Source organism: Pungitius pungitius, chromosome 8, assembly GCF_949316345.1.
Source record: "Pungitius pungitius chromosome 8, fPunPun2.1, whole genome shotgun sequence".
Classification (NCBI taxonomy): domain Eukaryota; kingdom Metazoa; phylum Chordata; class Actinopteri; order Perciformes; family Gasterosteidae; genus Pungitius; species Pungitius pungitius.
Window position 1 is genome coordinate 18,595,094 of NC_084907.1, and position 16,906 is coordinate 18,611,999.

Here is a 16,906-nt window from a genome sequence, read left to right on the forward strand (position 1 = left end):
TCATTACCGAATGGAGCTGTTCCGGATTGCAGCTCCACCTATTTCCACTCAGCCAATAGAAAAATAGAAAATCTACTTTTGAAAAAAAAAAAAAAGTGACGCACTGTAATTAAACTGTGAAAAAAAAGAACTGATGGAGGTGGTAAATGCCAGTGTGGGTGCGTAATGACGTCCAGTCCCAGAAGATCTCTAGGAAAATAACAGACCATCTTTCAGGAAATATATGTTATGTACGATTTCAAACAGCCTATTTTGTCTCCAAAATATTAGAATAGTTAGAAAATGGCATCATCTATTCACTGTTTCCCTTCTAACAAATACTGTTAGATTGCATATTGTTTCTTTTCAAAAAATAAAATAAAATAGGTTGAAATCTGTTCCTGGCATCCACCCAACAGTATTGGGCCTACCTAAACTTTTAAAAGGATGGCAGAGCTGCATAATAGAGCAGAACCTTGAGCAGAATCTGACTTGAAATGATAATATGGTTTAAGCACATCTTGGTTGAAGAACACCAGTGAGTCACTTTCACACTTTCATGGTGATGAGTAGTGTGCACTTCCTGAATAGTCAACTGTCAGACCACCGGTACATGCCAGATGGTTTCTTGTTAGATAGATAGAGGTTTTGATTTATTCTGTCTAGACAACTGTATACTCACAGTGTAGATGAAGGTGAGCACAGGCACGAGTGTCAACAACATGCAGAAAGAACATTCCGATGTCCCAGATGTTAAAGTGTTTTTTTTTATCCCTTGTATTTATTCTGCAAATACAGAAAAGGTTTCTAGCAAATAACCACGTAAACTGAAAGCTTGAAATAAGAAGGCTTGAAGATAGTGACAATAGACCCTGGACTAAAGGAAGTTAAGAGGCGATGTGAAAGTCTCTCCATGCCAACAATCCAAAAAATATTTCTGAGCATTGAGGCGCAGCAGAAACAAAACACAACTTGACACATTATTGTTTCATTAAATGAAACTGCTTCACATACAAGTCGCATCTTGCATAGTTTACATCAAATTAAGGATTATAGCTGCTTTCAAACCAACATGCTTAACACTACTAACTATTGTCCACCCATTGATGTGTTTCTTTAATGGGAATATTTTGGAATAAAATGTTTCATCTTTCTCATCATATGAGAGAGGATGTTTTGGTATGAGAGGTGGATACTGTATTATCAGCTTCTATCTGCCAAATACATCAAAAACCCAAGGACAGTGCTACTCTCTTTTCATTGGAAAAAACAGAAAGACAGTGGCAGGTTCTGCAGTGTTGATTATCTTCTGTGCAGAATTGAATTGAGACAGAGAAGAAGCAGGTTGTCATTGACGGAGCAGTAACCCTGAGACAGTGGCGGATAAAGTAAGAAAATATGTCTGTCAGACATCGGCAGTCAAGGAATGAACAGAAGATAAATGCATCCATTCCACATTCACGCTGGGTTTCCACATTGTTTGCGTGTTCATGTGGGCCTTAGGCTAACTGTACAACTCCGAGCCTCAGATCCAAGCCATCCTAGATTAGCTTGAGGAATGATGATGATAACGATGGTGGAGGGAGTCAACAATGTCTTTAAAATCTCCTTTTTTGGTTGTGCAGTCCTCAGGATATCGCTTTTTCCCCTTCCGGCATTGAGGAAAAACCGCATTCTCCTTAATCTCGGATTTCTGTTGCCGTGCATTCTACCTCGCATTAACTCAAATATCTTGCCTGTGAACTTTAGACCTGCAGAAGTCTGTCAGGGCTGATTTGGCTTCAATGGGCGGCTGCTTGCGAGGTGGCCGACACGACGTTTGGGAACATCTAGAGCAGCCTGAAGTCTCCAGCTGCTTAGGTCACTACTCTAATCCTTGTGGGAAGGACTGGGAGACTCTTTTCACAGATATGCACCTCTGGACCTAAAATGATGGCAGGGGCTGTTGTCATTCAGCTGCAATATCAGATATTTGTAAGAGGAGCAGAGGAGGAAATAAAAGCCAACAAGAACAATAAGGCCCATAAAAACAAGGGCTAAGAGTGGATTCCACTGAATTAAAATTACTTGGTGAGCCATGTACTTTTTTTGTGAAATATTTTGAACTTGTTTTATGTGTACAAAAGTAAATAAGGCTATTTGACATGTCCTTTCCTCCTTTACTCTCACTGATGATTCTAATCATAGTAGACAAAGTGCACTAACTCTCCCTCTAAGGCATCGTCAGCATCTGCGCAAAAATTCTTTTCAAGCCATTATACCTCGCAAAGGAAAACATGAATACATCCTACAAGCTATGGTACGTTTGACTAAGTACAGGTGCCACTTTTTGTTTTGATCGAATATGCAGCGGAAAAAACCTGGAGGAATACAGCCTCTAAAGCTACAAGTCATTAATCTTTGTAATGTCAAAACCTGCGTTCCGCATGAAGTCATCATAACTTTCAATGGTGATGCAGCTATTGATGAGCGGGGATGCACAGCGCTTTGGAAGAAGTATGTTGTTTCTTTATGAGATATATCTCGCGTAATATAAAACCTGCTGACACGTTGCAATCATCCAGCTTCTCAAAGCTTTCATGTGGGAGCAAGAAAGAGTGAGAGAAGCACAAAAATAACTTCTGAATAGGTTGAGTTTTGACAAGCCCTCCGCTAATCAAGCCTACTTCTCTTATTAATCACCAGATTGAGTGATGGCTCCTGTTCTGCTCAGCCTGATCTGAGCGTGTCTAAACAGCATGAATCATAAATTGGGGAAGCGTGTCATGTCATCTTCAACCCTGTTATCCGGGGTCAGGTTATCGGTCGTGGAGGGCGCTTCCAGCAGGGGACCCCCAAACTTTTTAGGGACGCTTGTACCCGTGACCTAGTTCTTTCGGTCACGACTCCTCTTAAATGGCCTTAGGTGAGGGTAGTGAAGATGGACCTGTGGATCGAGAGCTCAGCTCAGCTCTCTCTCTTTGTCACCACGGTGCGGTCAAGCGGATGCAGCGACGCTCACACTCCATCTTCCATTCACTCGTGAACAAGACCCCGAGGTACTTGAGCTCCTTCACTTGAAGTAGGACATAAGCATGTCAGCATGTGTAAATTAGATTACCAGACCAGTTTCAATGCATATTCATTGTGCCGTGGAGTCCATGGTAGGATTGTATTCCCAACCTAATGATGATTATGAAGTCACTTTCAGTGGAACCAATATTTTACAGATAAAGTTGCCGCCCCAACTGCAGAATAAAGCGACAATAAGGCCAGAGAAAGTGATGTGACTCCCAAACAACTGTTCATCATCAAAATCTACCTTTTCTAACATTAGACTCCATAATCTACTGGTCCCACCAGACCATACTAGATAAAATGGCTGCATTTACAGAACTGAGGAAGGGTGTTTTTATGCGAGGCAGAAACCAAAGGTTTTGTATTCTGAAAAATGTTTTTTTGCTATGCAATTATTTAGAATTATTTGGAAAGACCAGTGTTGACATCTGGTAGATGGCCTGATACTTCACTGCTATGCATATAGACATAGTGTAAATTAGATCCATTGAACACACCTGGCAGGTCACAAGCCTGACTCTTATCACGTTAGATAGTGCGTAATCGTATAATAAAGCAGCAGCGTGATGGAGCAAGAATTTTTCGATCCAAGCATTAATGCAACTGTTACGCGTTACATCCACTGTTGTGGGATAAAGCTTCAAAAACAGTGCGTAGTGGAGTAAAAGCCAAATATCAGTGTGAGCAGCGGACAGGCAGGTGTAGAATATATGAGTCATTTTATTTATTTCTTATAGTTGATTATTGTATTTGATGGATGTCAACAGGCACACAGGGCTTAAATACACTAGGGAGGTGCAGGTGATTGGACACAGGTGGAAACAATCAGGCAAACACAGGACAAGGCAGGAAGTGAAGCTAACCCAGGGACAAAAGAGACATGAAACTACAAAATAAAACAGGAAGAAGAACCAAACCGTGACGGAACCCCCCCCCCCCCTCAAGGACCGTATTCCAGATGGTCCAAAAGGGGAGCATAACTGGGGAAATCAGACAAGGGGAGGGAGGGTGGGGACCAACGATCCTGGTCCGCCCGGGGCCCTCCAGGGGGCCGGCCGGAACTAATTTGCAATTTTGGGCTATGCAAAATAAAATGAATTTAATTGAATATAGAGACATTTCTTTATACCCAAACGTGAGACCCAAAAATTAGCACATTTTTAACAGTCCAGATATACATGCCAAATTTAATAACTTTTTGAATAAGATAAAGGCCCCAAAAAGGCCCGCGGTTTGTGAGAATAATAATAATTATTCTTTGAAATACAATAGGTTCCTCTACGAGTAGTCATAGCGAGGACCCTAATAAAATCACAAAAAAGGAAATGTGTTGCCGTACATTTCAGTTTATGGCAATATGGAAAGGGAATTCATAGTCATTCATGGTCAACGTTCACGTAAAGAAAAGGTCAAATAAATATTTGCATTTAAAATAAAGCATATCTAATAAAACTTTACTGTCAAACTTGAATGATACATTTTCATTTACTTGATAAACACACAAATAATAAACAAAGAACAGTTATACACTTAAATATCAAAATAATCCCTTCATTTATGACACCTGAGAACTCTATGGACTGAACTCAATTCTGACATGGAAAAAAAAACGTGAGCAACATCACAGAATGTTTAGTTTCCTGTGTCTATGCAAATCATTTGTTAGCAAGACAGATTAACCCTGAGATTCCCTTTGGCTGAAGTGTGCACATTATCATGTACAGTAAGGCACTGAAATAGCATAATTTATGGCTTCTTAATCAGTTGTACATCAAGCATCTACCTGCGCATCGACCATACACATGGATGAGGTTTAAAGGAAGCATATTGTGTTGTGTTGTTTTGGTGGTCTAAATTTATCCTGTAATTCAACAAAAATGCCTACAAAACTGAATAAACGCGGCTAAAGAAATGCAAAAACATACATGTACACAAAAAGTACCCTGATATTGTCACAAAAACAACACGTCAGAATGCAACAATAGCAATATGGATGGACTCTTAGGAGACAAAGGCGTAGAGCGGAATGTGAGGTTACCAAAAGGCGATGGTTTACAGGCAGCATCTGGGCAGAAATCACGCTGCCGGGGCCTGTGGGCTCAGCAGTTGGGGAGGCGTCTCCAGGGCCAAACCAGTGCATTACCTCTCTGGAGTATCTACTGGAATTATATTGGCCTGAGGTGAAGTCTTTCTTTCAAGTTCCTCCAGATAAGATAACCTGTCTGCCCCGTGAAAGCTCAGGGCTAATGGCTCTCCCTGGTCACTGCACGCTACCTGAGAGACACGCACCAACAGAGAGGAATTTGGTTTTCTCTGATGTCTAGCAATACGCAATCTCCACAGCTCCTGGAACACTCGAGTGTGTTCCACTGGTGTTTGTGTTACAGGCTACTGGGGGTGTTTGGTTGAACGTCTCACCTCTTCCCGAGCTCTGAATTCACTTTGTCCAACAACCCAGTGAGTGGACGTAGCTCTTTTACAGCAACAGTGTCCCACACCTTTGAAATGGAAGGATCGCTGGACCTACTGGTAACGTCCGAAAATGAACTAAAGGAGCTGCTCAAAGGTGCATGCTGTAAACGTGTCATATTATGTTGCCTGAAGGGATAGAGGTATAAAAAAAATCATGACATTGCCATTATGGGAATACATCAACGTAATGGATGGATTTAAAGAAAGAAACACATGGCTGTAACACGGGCAGCGTGGAGCGTCACTCCTGCATATTGCAAATGGCAAATATCCAAAATGGAAGGTACGTTCTATCAAAAAATTGGATAAATGGCAACTGCGTGGTGTTTGCCTCTGACAATAAAACCAGTAATATTACAATACGGAGAGAGTACAATAAATACGAGATTTCTAACCTGCTATGTACAATACTTACACAGATTCATTTACACTATTATACACACATGTGAGTAAAAGATGCCACGGCCGGTTTGACTGGTAGCACCGAAGAGGAGGCTCGTCTAGACACAATGAGATGAAGACGAATGCCGAGCATGAATGAAAATGGCTGTTGAGAAACAAACACATGAAAGCAACGTCAAAACTCAGTTAACTTAAAAACACAAGGTAAGACTACCGTTTTGTAATATGAAATACCTGATATTTAGCAGATATTGAACTTGCTGAAGTTACACACAATCAGTCCCTTTTAAGCATACAATTCACAGAATTAATCATGTATAGGATTTCAGCCTAGTTCATCTGAAAATGAATTATTACAGATTGTGCCGTGCATAATTGGAGAGCATGGTTGTCGTGTTATAAATGCATCCCACACCTGTTTGCTGGCATCAGATCTACTCCACTGTTACAGGCAGACTGGAGCCAGAGGACGGCGTACATTTAGCGCAGTAGCCTCCGCACATTCCTGACACCCTGCTGCCACCCTGTGAACACGAGAGGAACAGCATCAGCATCTTTGAGATTCCGCTGCTGTCAGCATAATCATAGTTAATGAACTCAAAATAAAAACATAGTGTACATATTATATTTCTTTCAGGATGGCAGCTTGCATGCATTTATCTTTCCTGTGTGGAGGACATATTTTGTTGGAGCCCTTCCTCATATCAACTGTCAAGTGTAAAACACAAAACATCACTTTGAAAGCTTTTTATGTGGCAGCGTCGTTGAGGTAACTCTACAGTTGGCTTTCCCTTTTCAAAAGGCACACAAAGACTGAGGCCCACCAGTCAGGTTGTCCCCATGATTGTAATAATAATAATGGACAGTTTGTCCAAACATCTAGAAACAAAAAGGAAATTGCAGCAGACGAGGACGACGAAAGCTCAATCCCACGACATGAAAGCCACAGCGAGCCAAGGGTGGTTTGAGGGATCTCCTCTGGAGTGCTCTCCAAGTCCCGCTCGGAGAAGCTGGCTTTATTCAAACAGCCTCTAGTGCACACGGGAAACTGGCCGACTGTGGGTATAAAGGACTCCTTTTTTCACCTTATCACAATGCTTCATCTGAAAAGAGGATTAGGAGGGGGGAGCGGAGGTGAGCGGGGGGGGCCTAAAACGGGGCTGGCCAAAGCATTTTCTAAGTAACATGTTGCCAATACCTGCGATTTCCGTATGTCGGCCACTGCATGGTTGCCCTGGGAAATCCACAAAGAGTCCTCGGCCACTTTGAAACCTGTTCCCGAGAGGTTGATCCTGAACCGCCCCTGAAAGAAGAGACAGAGAGAAGGACGAAAATATAGTTATGCCATAATCAAAGAACTGAGCCACCACGTATGTTGTTGGTAACACTGCCTACTGTGACAAAGCCTACAGTCTGGGGGGGGGGGGGGGGGACCATGGTTTCATGGTTCCACCAGGCGTCATTTAATCAACAGCTGCTGTTGTTGTTGTTGTTGTTGTTGTTCTCACCTGTGGACAGCGTGCGGCGCTGTAGCAGTCTCCGGCGGTAGCGAAAGGGACGCTCTTTCCCTCGACCGTGACGGCAAACCGCCAATCTGTAGCTAAGTGACCAGATGAACCAATCAAGCGTGATGCGACAGATACCGAACCTGGACTTTTCTAACGAGAACATACGTCAGTCATCAAGACGGGTGTTTTTTAACTGGTGTAAATCAGGCCGTAGTTTTGGGCTAAGCCTAATGGCAATATCAGTATAATTCCATCCACTTAGAGCAGTCCCATTTAGTTCCCCCAAAGCCTTGTAATTGTGACATCTTGAGCCCATTAACCCTTGTCAGCACGGACATAATTAAACGGTAAAGGAAGTTCTTATTTGAGAGTAATGCAGAGCTACCGGTGGCACAGGATGCCGCCGTATCTTTCTGTTTATGTGTGTGCGTGTGAGCCTCTCACTGATGATGTGCATCGTGCTGAGGTCCAGGCGGACTTTGGCGAAGGTGGAGAAGCCGGCGGCGGTGTAGTCTCGCCGACAGTCACAGTCCTCTCTCCTGGAGCCATTGGCTGGACACTGGGTGGGGTCATTGAGTCTAGGAAACACACACACACACAGACGCACACAAAATACCTCAGCACAACTTGGGAACCGCTGAGGAATTTCTGCATTTACCGCAAAAGAAACACTGCCAGAAGTCAGCTGGATGTTTATAATGAAACGGGCCATTCCCGTTGTTTTCCTGGAGGCTGTTTACCTGAAGCCAAAGATCTCTGAAAAGTTCTCCCCTTCTCCCGTTGTCAAGGTGATGTACTCCTGTGGAGTCTCTGACTGCATTCCTGCACAGTAGACCTGAGGTGAAAGAGTGCGCAGAAGGTGGAGGACAGGGAGAGGGGTGGAGGTGGAAGGATGTTAAAGAAACAATAGAAAGTGCAGATTTGGAACGGGGAGACGTGTCAGTGAGGAGCGGAGGAAAGGGAGTAGAATAGAAGACATGAAACTGGGTGTCTTCTTTGTGCCTTTGTCAGATGATGAGGTCAATTTAATCTTACCTTGAGCGGCTTTCCTTGAATATTGACAAAGTGTTCGTTGTCTGGGAGCGGGCCATTCATGCGCTGGACTTCTTGACAGCTAGAAGGTAAATAACCTTGGAGACACAAAAGAGGTAGAAAAAAACAAACAGTGTATTATGCTAGCAATTCAATTAGAACAGGAAGTTAGGTCAAAGTCAGTTAGCATGAAATCCAATCAAGCAAAAAAACAAAATGAACTCTTAATTAACACTGATCGCCTCGGACCATGAATATGAGGGCAAATCTCTGAGATGATCAAGACGAGCCGTGCCGGGTAATGGGTGCGTTCAGGTAGCCTCGCAGTACTCACAGTTTGGGTTTCTGCAGACTTCTCTGGTCTCTGGCATTGTGTCTTGAGAACATCTGTTGCTTGGCCGACCATCTGCTTGCCAACACTGCACCGTCCTCTCCATCACTCCGTCCCCACAGCTCACTGAACACTGAGAACCAAATCACACTTGTGGAGGACAGTCGTTTCAGCGGTTTTCACCTTCAAAGTTTGTATTAAAGAACAAACAAACACGTGTTTATTTACATCTTTGCCACGTCAATACCAATAATCAACCGTTTGGAGTTATGCATAAGAAAGAAAACGTAATGCATAAATGGCCGCTTTATGAAGTTTAGATTTTTTTTTTTCATTTAGACCACGCAGACCACATGCCATGACATCACACTGATACATGACTGGACAACATGGACTCGCTCACCGGCCCCCAGATTCCAACCTTCCACTCCTGTGGCGCCGGGCACGGGTCCAAATTACAAGGCATGTAGCTCTCGGGTGGGGTCCCTTGGCAGTTAGACAAAGACTGATGGCCATACTCATAGTTGTCATTCTCCACAGGCACCTCGCTGCAGGAGATCAGACGCCGGCGGTAGCCCTGTCCACAGCTGGCTGAGCACTGGAGGAGAGGAGCAATCACCGGCATGAAATTATAACCGTGCTTCACACAAGGAAACACGGGTTGCTTTTCTGTCATTTCCGCACCACTGGATTTACAGATGGCTATTCTTTTCAAAGAGTAAAGTGTTTACCGCGCATAGGAAACAATTAAGCTGTGGCGGGAACACGTCAGTGCCTCTTTGGTTCTCACCTCCGTCCATTCCCCAGTGATCCAGGTCAATTCACAGGAGCGGGCGTTGCAGCTCTCCAGGTCCGGAGGTCTGATCTGGTTCACGCAGTACATCTCATGGACCTCCTGCCGGTTGTGGTCGACACACTGCAAGGCCCGTCGCCGGTGACCCCCGCCACACGACTTGCTGCACTATAACGGCCACGAGAAAAACAGAAATCCTGCTCAATGGTGAAGCAGTGCATTCGCCGCATGGGACTACAGTGTAAAGACGTCGAAACAGTTCAACTGCTTGGAGTAAAGCACTCTGTGGAAGAAGATATTTAACAACTTCTAACTCACAAAACAGTTCACAGTGCGCGGCAACATAGCGTCTGATGAAGGGTCAAAGGCCAAAATTCACTAGCAGTGAGCAATTGCCCCCTCTGCCCCAAAAAAGATGACAAATAAAAAAGCCACAAATACAGTATCTCAATGTGTTATAGAGGAAACCTCTGCAGGACCCTTCCATTTCAGTCTCTCATATCACAGCTGGACCACAAATTAGACCAGCTCCAAGATAAACCATGCAAGGATTTCTAAACAATGGAAACATATAAACAGTTCTGGAAATATATGTAGAGACGTTTACGCTCTTTTACAGTGAGATTTAATTTCATGATAGTAAATCCTAACTTTTCTACCTAGATTTCTCTTATTTATCGTTCGGTTGCCCTTAATTCCACCTGGTCGTTCACACTTCAGGTTGCAACAACCAAATAATGGTCATCTCGAGGCGCCAAAAATCTGCGGTCCACAAGGTGACATCACTGTGAACTATAAATGTTTCTTATAAACAATCCATGGATTGACTCCACGGTGTGAAAGGTGTATCCAACATCAGAGGCCTGTCAACTGTTGTAATCACAGCCAGCTTCTTATTGGAACACCCAGGCACAGAGCAAACACTTCCCCAGATGAAATGGACTCTCCTTCTCGAGGACACTATTCATCCAGCTCACTGACCCACGTTCAACATCACTTGAACACCAGAAAAAAGTATCCATCATAGTAGCTTGCAAGACTCTTTAACTTTGAGTTAAGTGCAGATAACAGATCGATAACTATAACTATTATACACTTAGTGGTATATGAAAATGTATATTCAAAAAAAGCCCTACACAGCTGAATGACACGTCACTTCTTTTTAACAGCCCACTTCACACAAGAGTAAAGTCCGATTGTTCTATAAAAAAAATGGATTCAACAAAAATACAGAAAAACAAATAAAGACCAATCTCTATAAATCAATAACGTTATTTCAGTCTTTTGCAAGTGGTGTGAAAGAGTGTGTTTTCATCTATTTTCACTTTAACAAGTAGGAGGCAAGTTCATGTTTAGATTACAGTGATGAGTTTACTTGTAGCCTACTTACATTCACCTTTTAAATGTTTAGATAATCTCTAAAAACGAGGAATACTTTAACTAGCCAATCGGCATTTGGTCAGAAATGAAGCCTTTTACACAGGAGCCTCGGGCTGCCTAAAAAATAACAACAAATCATCAGATTTAGGGGCCATGCAGCAGCAGCTCCTCTCCTCCCCTCCTCTCCTCCCCTCCTCGCCTCCTCTCCTCCCTCGTGGCCTCCGGACTCAAGCAGCCGACTCACGCCCTATTCATGACTGAGCAGATTCATCCCCGCCCGGCGGAGACGGAGGGACTACTTTCTTCCGTAGCACGCAGATTGGCCATTGCTTTCTCGACGCGGTGCAGCTTACCGTCTGCCAGGCTCCTTCCCTCCACTGGGACCGAGAGGGGCATTCGGCGACCCGGCAGCTGCGGCTGGACGCCGGTCGGGAGCGCCGGGAACAGCCGGTCCCTGGCGGGCTCCGTCGGCCTCCGGCCGGGCAGAGCACCTCCCGCCGCTGCAGGCCGTCGCCACACGATGCCGAACACTGCGCGCACGACAGATAAGTACTTTGAAATAAATAATTAAATAAAGCAACTATCAATTTGTACGGCCCAGTATGAGTTTATTGTTTTACTGATTATCAGATGATCTACTTCTATTCCTGTAATACTATGATTATCGAGATATCCATCAAGTAAAGCCTCGTGAGTTCCACTAGTGGAAGGTTATTTCTCGTTTGGTAGATAGCAATAGGATATTATGTTATGTATTATGTTGATAAGATTGACAATGGTATTTGTAAGGAAATAAATTATAACGTATTATTATTGTGTTTGCTTCGATCTAAATGTGACAAATATGGAATTGGATGTTTTAAAGATGTAAATGTGTCTTTACTTTTCTAATTCGACGTTGGTATTCCATCTCATATTTGAGTGACATAATTCATTGCACAGAGCTATCAGGGAAATAATAGTATGACTAAATAGCTGCAGCAACGCCTGCATGTTCCTGCTTAAGGTGTTTGTAACCGATGTTCTTCCTCTTTTCTTTTACAGATGTATTCAAGAGCAGACCTGGAAAGCGGATTGTTTTCTGTTTTCAGCTATAATGCATTTCTACAGAAAAACACAAGAAGGAAAATCTGTTTGGTTTTCTATTCCATTGACCCAATTAACAAGAATAAAATCACGTTTTATTATCTTCAACCACATATCCAGGGTCGGGTCGCAGGAATAGTTCAACATTTTCCCTTTTCAGCATAATACTTTGTTTTCATGCATTTATCAAACTATTTTGTGTCTTCTTTCAACTGTGATGTTGTTTTTTTTTTGGGGCTAATGAATGGCATGCTGATATAAACTGATACCTTGTATTTTTTGAGGGGGTGCAATATCACAAAGAGCATGACTGACACAACGTTTGAGTTTCTTGTACAGAGAACAGCATCAAATGTGGTCCAATTTTTGCAGGTCATGGGAACAAGTGACAAACGTATGCTCAAAGATCAAGCTGAGGTTCCTTAGTTTATACACCTACAGTATCTAGAAATACAGACATGTCAACGTGTCAATTCATATGTGACACAATAAAAAACATTTCCTCGTGTACTATCTGCCACGCAGTTTCAGTAGTTGAACCGCTACGCTGCCTGCTTCAGCCTAGCTATCCACGCTTTACTGGCCGCCTGTGTGGAGCAATACTGTTTAGAGAGGGGAAGAAAAAGCGGACAGGCCCCAGACGGTCTGTCCAGCACTCCAGGTGCACATTGTGAGTGTGTCTGGCATGTTCAGTGGGGCTTTCAAGGAAAATAATAACATGTGGTCCCCATTGCGGAGGCACAAGATAGAGCGTAAAGTAAAAGAGAAAAAGAAGCAATCTGAAAGGTGATCAGCAGGGGGAAATATAACAGGTAGAGGGAGGATAACGGGTTGGCAAGAAGTGAAAATGTAGAAATGAGATGGGTGAGTTGCTTGACTTAACATTAGTTCAACTTAGGTGGAGGAGAGGGGTGCACATCCATCCCGCTTTCAAATTTCAAAACTGTGAAGTCCCCCAGCATGTGCTACCTCAAAACAGCTGCCCCAAGTCTGTGCCAAAAACCACTATGTGGTGTGTGTAAAAGCACCCTGCCTTAGTTAGTGGCCTGGCATGCTGCATAAAAACAGTCGGGCTAGCTGCAGATGTTTCACACATCTGCAGCAAGCTGGTAAGCGTTAAAGTGGAAAGAGAGAGCTTACATGTGTGGTGGCGTGGGAACCAGAGTGGTGGAGGAGTGTTTTGTATTGCAAAACGTCAAAGAGTCCTAACCTCTCCCCAGTTGCCGGTTTTCCACTTGGGACATCGCCCCCCTTGGCAGCGCCGCTGCTTGTGGGGTTTGGGAGACAGATGCTGGCAGTTTTCCTCTGGGACAAGGCGGCCTGACCCGGTCGCACAGGCCACGTTGCGCGACTTGAACCCTCTTCCACAGGAGGCAGAGCACTGCAAGATGGAAAAAGGAAAAAAACGAGTGAAAATGAAATCAAAAGGTATATTTTGTGTTAAAAGAGAAACTGCAAATAAAAGGTGCACGCGTCAAAGCAGGGAAATTCAGATGTTTTTGTGAAGTTTCAATGCATAAGACAAATGACTGAATAAATCAATCATAATCTGCACGGTAAAAACAAGACGGCACACCTGTAAATCAAAAAACTTCCAAAAAGTGATTTTCCCATTTAGTAAACACTTGTTTTTAAAAAAAAAAAGTAAAATAAAAATGTATTTAAACTCAAGTTCATATGGTGGTTAACTACTCCAATGGCAAAGCGTGCCCATCACCCCGGCAGAAGTCTCTTTCACTTCCGGGTTTACAGAATTACTGGGAGTTTAACCTGGTGTGACAAGCAGCCCTGCGCGCACACACACACACACACACACACACACACACAGGCTGTCACGTTACGAGAAGGGCTGGGCCGTGCTTGGATGATCCCAGAGGGTGTTGCATGTGAGGATGGATGGGAAGCGACAGGCTCAGAGTTGAATGAGTAAGCGGCGCAGCGTGTGCTGCTGTCCTGAACCAGCGAGGGACCGTAGGAGCCAGGAACATGCTGCGACCTCTCACCTCATTCGGGCAGGAGGAAGGCTCATGAGAGGAGGGGTTATTAACGTTCTCATTCCCCATTGTTAAACATGGGCGACCCTAACATCCAAATTAAATGTGAAATTAAAAGAATGTGAAAAAATAAAGAGTCCAATGTGTCTGTTGTATTTGGATGATGACCGTCTGTGTTACATCTTTGGAGGGACACTTTCCATGTTGAATCACAGCGCACCAGAAGACTTCATGATTGATGTAACAAGTTACTGACAGCTCTCCTATACCTGACAGAGATCATATTTTTGATGGTATCGCCTGAAATGAATGCGTAAAATGAACTGGGATCAGTAAGTGGGAGCGTCAGAGGAGAAGCCAGTCTCCAGTGAAGGTTCAAGTCATCAAAGGAAGACATTTGCAATTTAAGTCAGTCTTCCAGACTGCAATGTTCAAACATCATGCCTCACAAAGGTTTAATGTTGAAATTCTGCGGACGTACACTCAGAATTCATTTAGAATCAGAACAAAGTTCCAATTAAAATCCCATGTGTTTCAGTACATGATTCCCCTACGCAACATTGCCCTCAAACGTACTCTGGGTTCCTGTAACTATCGGGAGCAATTCAATGCAAATGTCACCTCTCACACATACATGAGCATTTCCCACTTCATCATCAAACAAGACAATTTTTATTAGCATCAGTTTTTTTTTTGTTGCAGGAGGTAGAGCAGGTATTCCATTAATCACAGGGTTTCTAGTTTGATCCCTGATCCTCCTCCAGTCCTTGTGCCAAAGGAATGAATCAAATAAACCAAGTTAAATCGAGATCTCTGTCTGTGATATATAACCGCATCACCCGTATAAACCATGCATGGAATTTGCAGTTTCAACCACCAGTTCCAACTGCCTTTCAAAGTTCGAAGGTGGATTTCCGAAACAGATATGAAATGCATGTTTGGAATCCCGTCTACTGAGATGCATATCCAGATAAGCAAAGCTTGGGTAAGCACAACGTGGAATGAAACGCCCCCTGAATACACCACTTATCAATGTTAGCACAGTGTTTGGGAATCCTATTCAACTTTTCATTTTTCCGCCCCCCTGGGATCAAAGCAGTTTCCGAGAAGTCCGTGCTGATGGGACGAACCGCGATGGGGCCCCTCCCGAGATCAAACACGACCCATGACTCAACAGTTCGCCGCTGCATTGTCTCGCTGACGGGTCCCCTCATTCGAGTCACTGTCGTCGCTCCCCTCCCCCCCCTCCCACCCCCCCCCATGTTGGTACTCTGTCATCAACTTGCATTTGGGCCAGAGTAGAGGGGCCTGACTAAAGGGGTGAAGGGCGCCGCGACTTCACAGCGGAGCACGTGTCACCATGCGTCCCGGAAAAAAGGGCCGGGGGTTAGGCATTAAGAGTGAATGAACACGGTAAATGCAGTGGGAGGTAAACTACGGCACTGTCACACATTGGAAGACGATTTACATTGATGGGCAGGGCTTTGAACTTCTGACACGGACAATAAAGGAGGTCAGCAGAGGCCCCGGCCGCTAGGGATAACATGGATATTGCTCAGTGATTTGTGCGTTTTCATTCAGGAAAAACACCCAGTTGAATGGACGGGGGGTGGGGGGGGGGGGGGGGGGGGGTGCTGCTCAACCTGTCTTTTTTTATGTTTTATATGAAGTCAAAGATAAAACACTGAATAACATAGGACACCTTCGTATCCACAAACACTGTAATTATGTTAGTCTTTGTGTTAATCTTGAGGTAAATACTTGAGTGTAGGCCTTGCCAGCAGGATTACGATGATGCAAGCAGTAATGCTATTGCCGTTATGAATGCTGTTCGAGGTTGGTACTTGCTTCAGTTTTTTTTTTCTTCTGTTTTTGGACAACCAGTCCGTGTAGATTGCAACTGCGTTATGCACTTCCCTTTTCATTGTTTGCAATGAGCTCACTGCATGGAACAAAAAATGTTGATAAGGGTTTTGGTTAGAGCCCAAAACATAATTGTTCCACGTTCAAAGCATAAATTGTGTATAAATTGTGTATTATATATTGTTACAAAGATGTTGATACAAGTGAACGAGAATGTTAGGGCAAATCAAGAGATCACAATCTGAGAACTTATAGAAGTAGAAAACGTATTTGCTTGTGGTATTAGAATTATGGCAGGTCAGTTTTAGACGTTGGAAGAGTAAATAGTTTTAAGTTAGTTTATTGTTAGAAGACCCGTTGACCCACATTTGTAGTTTGCTACAAGGTCATTTTAAAAGAAATGCCAGCAGATTGACAGACTGCTACATAACTTGTTTCTTATTGTCACATCTTGCTCCCTTGAACCCATGGTAACGGTACAGGGTTTTTAGAAACCCTTCAAAGCGTGACCAAAATAAATACCTATAATAAGAACGAAAAAAGCCTTGGATAGTACCTCTATTTCACTTTAATCGTAACCTTTTCTGGAAATGAACAGAAATTCAACAAATCCATAAAAAAAATTAAATATTGACATAACATTATATGAAGTAAACAATAAATACATGTAATTACATAAATATACATAAATCTTGAAACAAACTAATACTGCCATTTGTGAATAAGAGACATACAATATGCTTATTTCAAGAGCCTGTTTGGTGTGTGATCTGTACTGCTGTCTGCACGTGGAGTCAAACCAAGGCAGAAAATAAATGAAACTAGAGAGCAGTAACAGGGTGTGCTGTGTTCGCACTGTGTTCTACTTTCACCGATGCTGCCTTACAATCACACACATGGGAGTAATTATAAGCGATAGTTCTCATTAGAGGAATAGGTGTAGTAAAGGAAATAAAAAGGTACTCACTGCTGTGTTAACAGGCCCTTAAAATAAGGTGTAATGTCAGTA

General features: G+C 43.3%; 1 protein-coding gene across 1 annotated transcript in view; it reads right to left on the reverse strand.

Annotated features, from left to right (window-relative positions):
- Positions 1–5,451: 5,451 nt before the first annotated feature.
- Positions 5,452–16,906, reverse strand: part of LOC119230201 (A disintegrin and metalloproteinase with thrombospondin motifs 9-like) — a 38,233-nt gene continuing 26,778 nt past the window's right edge. Inside the window, exons 29-40 of the mRNA XM_037491270.2 lie at positions 13,251–13,421; positions 11,308–11,484; positions 9,572–9,742; positions 9,185–9,379; positions 8,785–8,914; positions 8,454–8,548; positions 8,159–8,253; positions 7,863–7,996; positions 7,419–7,510; positions 7,109–7,213; positions 6,326–6,434; positions 5,452–6,055 (exon numbers count right to left, since the gene is read on the reverse strand). Of these exons, the coding sequence (XP_037347167.2) occupies positions 6,345–6,434; positions 7,109–7,213; positions 7,419–7,510; positions 7,863–7,996; positions 8,159–8,253; positions 8,454–8,548; positions 8,785–8,914; positions 9,185–9,379; positions 9,572–9,742; positions 11,308–11,484; positions 13,251–13,421 (1,455 nt within the window). The 3' untranslated portion in view covers positions 5,452–6,055; positions 6,326–6,344. The remainder of the gene's footprint in view (positions 6,056–6,325; positions 6,435–7,108; positions 7,214–7,418; positions 7,511–7,862; positions 7,997–8,158; positions 8,254–8,453; positions 8,549–8,784; positions 8,915–9,184; positions 9,380–9,571; positions 9,743–11,307; positions 11,485–13,250; positions 13,422–16,906) is intronic.